The following is a 7,585-nucleotide window of genomic DNA, read 5'->3' as shown; positions in this document are numbered from 1 at the left end:
TTAACTGGGCACCCTTTTACATAATTAATTTAGTGGGAGTTGATATTGAGCAGCAATGCTATTCATTGAGCTCTAACATCAGTGAGGACAATTGGACTCTGCTAGCAGCATTTATTGTGTAGGATGGCCCAGAACATGGTAGACTGAAGGTTAAATACACTATAATTCTGAAAAGGAAATGGTTAGTAAAAGAACTTTATCTCTCAGAAATTTATATTTAATTAGAGGAGGATCAAGTATGCTTTATTGAGTGTATAAATGTCATAGACCAAAACATGACCTCAATATCCCAAAGCCGTTCATAGCCAATAACTGTCATATAGCAGAATTGATGATAGAGGAACACAAAGGTTATATGTATTGTTGGTTCCTCTAAAGTGGTTCTAGGGGTACCTGGGTGGTTCAGTCATTTGGGAGGCCGACTTTGGCTCCAGTTATGATCTCTCTGATTAGTGAGTTAGAGCCCCGCGTCAGGCTCTGTGCTGACAGCTCAGAGCCTGGAGCCTGCTTCTGATTCTGTGTCTGCGTCTCCCTATCTCCCTCCCCTGCTTATGCTCTGTCTCTCAAAAATAAATAAAAGTTTAAAAATTAAAAAAAAATAAAGTGGTTCTAAACCCCTACCAAATTGAGAAGTCTGATATGGACTATTAATGAACAAGAGGGACCAGGAAGCCATGACATATGATGGTATCCATTCTGTAGAAGCAGCTTTGTGGGTATATATAGGAGTGACATATTAGGCACCATGAAATAGCTGCTTCTATTTGAAAAGGAAGAGTTCCAATAACTGATTCCTCATCCTTTCAGTTACCAGAAAAGGGTGAAGCCTCACCCTTAAATTATTCCTTCACTATTTAAGGCAGTGATAACCTTGGGAGTGTGTTTATGTCTTGATTAGGATTCGTATATTACCCAATTTGAGGAACATTGGCTAAGGGTATCTCAGAAAGACTAGGGTATAGCCTTCATCATTCTCTTCTGCCCCCTTGTGGTATCATTCATATTTTTTGTCATCGTGGAATCTTGCCATAGGTAAAAGCAGTCTCTTCTAAACTAAACATCCTTACTATTTATTATTTTGTGTATTCTCAGTAAACAACCCAACTAGAAGTGATATTATCACTCCCTTTCAACATGAAGTAGTATAGTGTTACCCAATAACTTTGATGTCTTCTGCATTATCTGTATATATATCTGTCTAATTTTTAAACTGATTTTGCTCGAGTAGATATCCCAAAATTTCATATTTTATTTTTAATCTGTTTCGCCTATATATTAACCTTAGATTGACTCACTTTATTATTTTCTAGTGCATTTTTTGGCTTTCATTTTTACAGTTTCTTTCTATAAATGTTCTGTAACTGATGAACAACACCAAGAAACCCACTTTGTTCTCTTGTCCCAGCCATTTCAGAGTACTAAAAATGTTGTCTTCCATTGATATCTTAAGCATCTGAATTTCCATGATTTCTTTCCTTCTTTTTGTAGTCTTTGCCATCACTTTTCTCTGCCTGTGTCTAAAAATGCCTGTATTCTTCAAGACACATCTCAGGAATTTCATTCTAAATGCTTTTCCTGCAAACACATTCACTCCCACAGTTAAGGAGTACCTTAATGTCCAGTCCAGTTTTCTTTGGACTCCAAAGCCATCATACAAGATTGTGTACAAAGCATCTCTCCTTGGCAGTCCCACAGCATTGCGAATGCCCATGTCCCAATCAATACTCATAAATCTCTCTTCCTATGTGCTTCCCACTGTGTCCATAAGAGAATCAACTATACCACCAATTTCCCTCTTTCCCAGGACATACTTATATGCCTTCTGTATCTCTTTTTATTAAATTATAATAGCTACCTACTATGATTCCTGAATCTCTCCTGTACATATATGCACTTTTTTTTTTTCAATCCTTCGGCTCCTCCAATTTTGCTGTATCTGAGCTCAGACCACACCATCTCCCCCCTCATGGATGCCTTCCATGTTACCAGTGGTCTCTTCCTACTCTACACTGCAATACAGTGATTTCTAAAACATAGATCTGTTCCTGTCACTCCTCTGTGAAAACTCATCCATGGTAAGTCTGACCAGGCTGCATTTGGGGACTGGACAGAGTGAGAAGGGATCTTGTGTCAGCCAGGATTTCTGGTAGACGCCCCTATGCACTATCCACTTGTGGTGGTCGGGGGCGGGGAAGGGGCGGGATTGAGCCCCCTTCCCCCCTCCTCCTTACTGCGGAAAGCTGCAGAGCTAAGGGCACTTACTTCCTATTCACCAGTCAGCAGGGAGGGATCCTCTGATCAGCCACGTAGGCATTCTCTTCTCTCTGGAGGAAAAGGCCCAGCAGCTGTCGGAGGAAAAGGCCCACCAGCTGTCAGAGCAAAGGGACATGTCGCAGCTAAGTAAGAATTTGGGTGATTCGAGTCCCCCGGCCGAGGCCCCTAAGCCTCCGGTCTATAGCCGCCCTACGGTTCTGATGCGGGCCCCGCCCGCCTCCTCTCGGGCTCCGCCAGTCCCTTGGGATCCACCTCCGATTGATTTGCAGGCTTCACTGGCCGCTTGGCAGGCACCTCAGCCTGCTTGGGAGGCCCCACAGGGCCAGCCGCCTACCCCAGTGGCTCCGATGGCCCAACCTCCTGCCCTAGGGGGCCCAATGGTCCAGGCTCCCCCTCTGGGAGGCCCGATGGGCAAGCCTCCGACTCCCGGAGTCCTGATGATCCATCCTCCCCCTCCGGGAACCCCGATGGCCCAACCTCCGACTCCGGGAGTCCTGATGATGCATCCTTCAGCTCCCGGAGCCCCGTTGGCCCATCCTCCCCCTCCGGGGACCCCGATGGCCCATCCTCCCCCTCCGGGGACCCCGATGGCCCATCCTCCCCCTCCGGGGACCCCGATGGCCCATCCTCCCCCTCCGGGGACTCCGATGGTGCATCCTCCCCCTCCGGGGACACCGATGGCGCATCCTCCCCCTCCGGGGACACCGATGGCTCACCCTCCCCCTCCGGGGACACCGATGGCCCATCCTCCCCCTCCGGGGACCCCGATGGCCCAGCCTCCAACTCCAGGAGTCCTGATGGCCCAGCCTCTGACTCCGGGAGTCCTGATGGTCCAGCCTCCTGCTCCGGGAGCCCCGATGGCTCAGCCTCCGCCCCCGGCAGCCTTGATGGCCCAGCCTCCACCTCCAGGAGCCCCGATGGCCAAGCCACCTGGTCCCGGAGTCCTGATGATTCATCCTCCAGGTTCGAGAGCTCCGATCACCCAGCCTGCAGCTTCAGCAGCCCCGATGGCGCAGCCGGCGGCCTCACCTGCGCAGCAACCTCTGGCGTCCTGGGCCCCACAGGCTCAGCCTCTGATTCTGCAAATCCAGTCTCAGGTTATAAGGGCTCCTCCGCAGGTTCCCCAGGGCCCGCAAGCTCAGCCGGCGCAGCTGGCCACACCCCCGGGCTGGCAGGCCACCTCGCCGGGATGGCAGGCCCCGCCACAAGGCTGGCAAGCCACGCCTCTGACTTGGCAGGCCACGCAGGTCACCTGGCAGGCTCCGACCATTACCTGGCAAGCACCACCTGTGCGCCAGGGCCCACCGCCCATCCGCCCTGGCCCACCACCCATCCGGCCAGGACCCCCGCCAGTGCGCCAGGCCCCACCCCCGATCCGCCAGGCACCACCGCTGATACGCCAGGCTCCACCACCCATCCGGCCTGCCCCACAGGTCCTGGCCACCCCGCCACCGCTCTGGCAGGCCCTGCCACCCCCGCCGCCGCTGCGGCAGGCCCCGCAGGCTAGGCTGCCCTCCCCACAGGTACGGGCGGCGCCACAGGTGCGGGCGGCACCACAGGTGCCCACTGCTCCACCAGCAACGCAGGTGCCCACCGCGCCTCCCGCTGGCCCGCAGGCACCCCAGGCTGTGCTGTCAGCCCCACAGGCTGTACACTGCCCTCCAATCATCTGGCAGGCCCCCAAAGGCCAAGCTCCAGTGCCACACGAGCTGCCAACATCGATGGAATTCCAGGAAGTGCAGCAAGCCCAGGCTCTGGCTTGGCAGGCTCCTAAGGCCTCTGGGCAGTTCTGGCAGTCTGTGCCCACCCAGGAGTCCCAGAGGCAGGGCCCACCACTGGTTCAGCTGGAGCAGCCCTTTCAGGGGGTCCCGGCCTCCCAAAAGGCCCTCCAAATCCAGCTACCCACCCAGCAGGCCCAGCCCTCGGGCACGCAAGCAGAGCTGCCCACCTTGCAACTCCAGCCCTCCTGGCAAGGGCCCTCTACAGCCTTGCAGGGCCAGCCCGGAGCTCCCATAGCGGCAGCAAATTTTCCCATGGGCTCCGCTAAATCACTGATGACTCCATCGGGAGAATCCAGGGCCTCTTCAATAGAACGCAGGACCTCTTCGAAGGAACGTAGGACCTCTTCAAAGGAACGCAGGGCCCCTTCGAAGGATCGCATGATCTTCGCTGCCACTTTTTGTGCTCCAAAGGCAGTGTCAGCTGCCCGAGCACACCTGCCGACTGCCTGGAAAAGCTTGCCTGCCACATCGGAGACCTTCACTGCCACTTCAAGAGTCTTTCCAACTACCTCCCGGTTCCAGCCTGCCTCTTCTAATGCCTTTCAGGGCCCTTCTGCCCCCTCAGAGACCCCGAAGTCACTGCCACTTGCTCTGCAGGATCCATTTGCCTGTGTAGAGGCTCTGCCTGCAGTTCCATGGGTTCCACAGCCCAATGTGAGTGCTTCAAAAGCAGCCCAGGCAGTGCCTACCATCCTGATGGCTACAGCAGCTGCCCCCAAGGCAATGGCCACCATTCAAGAGGCCTCGAAGACATCTGCTGAGCCTCCACGTCGCTCTGGCAAAGCCACCCGGAAGAAGAAGCATCTGAATACTGAAGAGGACAGCAGTGGCCAAATGCTGGCCCTGCGTGACTGGCAGGCACCGAGACCCTGGGAAAATCTGAACTTGAATGACTGGGAGGTTGAAAACCCTATCCAGGTCCTGGGTGACTGGGAGGGTCCAAGTACCTCCCGTGGCTTGAGTGGCTGGGAGGGCCCTAGTACCTCCAGGATCCTGAGTGGCTGGGAAGGGCCCAGCACAACTTGGGCTCTGAGTGCCTGGGAGGGCCCAAGCACTTCAAGGGCCCTGGGTCTCTGGGAAAGCCCAGGTAGCCCTCAGCCCTTGATTATCTCTGAGTTCACCAGTCTCTCTCAGGGATTTGGTGCCACTCATAACGACCCCAGGTTGGAGACTCAGCCATTGTCTCCCCTGGATGAGAGAGCAAATGCATTGGTGCAGTTCCTCTTGGTCAAAGACCAAGCCAAGGTGCCCATCAAGCGCTCAGAGATGGTGAAATTCATCATCCGTGAATATAAAGATGAGTGCTTGGATATCATCAACCGTGCCAACAATAAGCTAGAGTGTGTCTTTGGTTATCAATTGAAAGAAATTGATCCTGAAAACCACTCTTATATTATCATCAACAAGCTGGGGCACCAGAAGGGTGAACCAGTGGCACCCTACTTAGACAGGCCCAAGTTAGGCCTCCTGATGGTGGTCCTGAGTCTCATCTTTATGAAGGGAAATTGTGTCAGGGAGAACATGATCTTTAATTTTCTGTACAGGTTAGGTTTGGATGTCCGAGAGACACATGCTCTCTTTGGAAATACGAAGAAGCTCATCACCGAAGTGTTCGTAAGGCAGAAGTACCTAGAGTACAGGCGAATCCCCTATACTAAGCCAGCAGAGTATGAGTTTCTCTGGGGCCCCCGAGCATTCCTTGAAACCAGCAAGATGCTTGTTTTGAGGTTTTTGGCCAAGCTCCATAAGAGAGATCCACGGTGCTGGCCTTTCCAGTACTTTGAAGCGCTGGCAGAGTGTGAGTCTGAAGATTTAGATGAGGATGAGCCTGGATCCGGCGATAATTCCGGTGACCCCACCAGCAGTTCCCCTCCCCGCTAATGTGTTTCTGTCCGCAGATATCTCATTCCTTTGGGTCCCTGGCCAGAGGCCACTGACAGGGTGGGGTGGGGTGGGGGGGTGTTTTGTTTCTGGTGTTTATGTTCCAGTTCTATGTGTGTAAGTTTGGATTTCAATTTGGTTCAACTTGATATCTGCCAAAGCTTTGTACATTTTCATGTGGTGTTGATTTCAATTGGCTACTGTTCTATTTGGTATTTTGGCATTTGTATTTTTAAGTGAGATCTGTGATTCTCTGTTTTGTGTTATAATTGTTATGTTTTGGTATCAGAGTTGTGCTGGCTTTGTGAAATGAATTGAGAAGCTATCCATCTCATTCTGGTACAGATTATGTAGTATTGAAATAGCCTGTTCTCTGAACATTAAAATGACTCATCAGTGAAAGCTGTCTGCAGAAAAATAAATATCTATATCTATATATATAAATATACTTTCAGCATAACATGCAAGTGTTTGTCTTTATTCTAATTTCTTCTCTAGATAGTGGGAGACACGTTTTACCATACTCTCTGAATAAATCTGCACATCAATACCACTACTGGTGATAATAGTAACCACAATAGAAACTTTCTCAAGGACACTGCTACATTTATCACAATAATGCAGGGATTGTGTTGTGAGATGAAGTGTAAGATTTCCTTGATTCAAGAGTAAAACTTCACAAGTCAATGAGATTGAATCAAGAAGGGGTTGTATACCTTATCTGATTTAATCCTCACAATAGTCTCTTAAAGTAGGTATTATTCCCAACAAAATGTATGTTGAGTGTCTAAGACTCCATTATATCAATCAAATGGCATATATCAGTTAAATTGTAATTTGAGGCAGACTGTTTTCCTTAAGGTTATGCGGGAAAAGAAGATCTTCTTCCTGCAGATTGCAGGTGATAGTGAAGAGGGAAGGAGATAAATAACTAGTGACATGGAGATCTAAGGGAAAGCTCCTGGTTGGGGTGGGGGCTTAAATCCTAACATACAAGGGAAGTCAACTAATAATGTCTGAAGTTGCTGAATCATTGTAGTCCATCCTTGGGTGCAGAACCTGATGTGGGAGGGAAGGCAATGGGGGAGTGAATCCACCTGAAAGGTAGAAAGGTACACATGGAAACACCAGAGTGGGGTATACAAAAAGAGTTTCCTGAAGTTACTAGTCTTCTCATGTAGACCGGGATCATCTGCACTGCTTCCACATCTACTGTCCTATAAGGATCAAGAATTTTATCCTGGGGCGCCTGGGTGGCTCAGTCGGTTAAGCGTCTGTCTTCAGCTCAGGTCACGATCTCATGGTTGGTGGGTTCAAGCCCCACGTCGGGCTCTGTGCTGACAGCCAACTCAGAGCCTGAAGCCTATTTCAGATTCTGTGTCTCCCTCTCTCTCTGCCCCTACCCTGTTCACGCTGTCTCTCTCTCTCTCTCTCTCTCAGAAATAAATTTTAAAAATTTTTAAAAAGTTAAAAAAAAAAATCTTATCCTAATGCCCCCTTCTCTGGGTAAAGATGAAGTTCCAGATGTAAGGTAAATGGTGATAATGGAATTCTTCTGCCACCTAGTGGTGTGACCTGGCTCTGTCCATTGCTCCTGCAGAGGTACAGTAGAGCCCTTGCTACAGTGCTTAACGTCGTGCTGTAAATAC

The 7,585-nt window shown here is 50.5% G+C and overlaps 1 protein-coding gene across 1 annotated transcript; it reads left to right on the top strand.

The window, feature by feature from the left end:
• The first annotated feature begins 2,268 nt into the window (after positions 1-2,268).
• On the top strand, positions 2,269-6,352 carry MAGEL2 (MAGE family member L2). The gene has a single exon (XM_039224709.1). The coding sequence runs from the start codon at positions 2,388-2,390 to the stop codon at positions 5,934-5,936; it is 3,549 nt and encodes a 1,182-aa protein (XP_039080640.1). The 5' UTR covers positions 2,269-2,387; the 3' UTR covers positions 5,937-6,352.
• Positions 6,353-7,585: the final 1,233 nt, after the last annotated feature.

This window comes from Hyaena hyaena, unplaced genomic scaffold, assembly GCF_003009895.1.
Source record: "Hyaena hyaena isolate Hyena2069 unplaced genomic scaffold, ASM300989v1 scaffold_1739, whole genome shotgun sequence".
NCBI lineage: Eukaryota > Metazoa > Chordata > Mammalia > Carnivora > Hyaenidae > Hyaena > Hyaena hyaena.
This window is presented reverse-complemented; position numbering and strand designations above follow the sequence as displayed.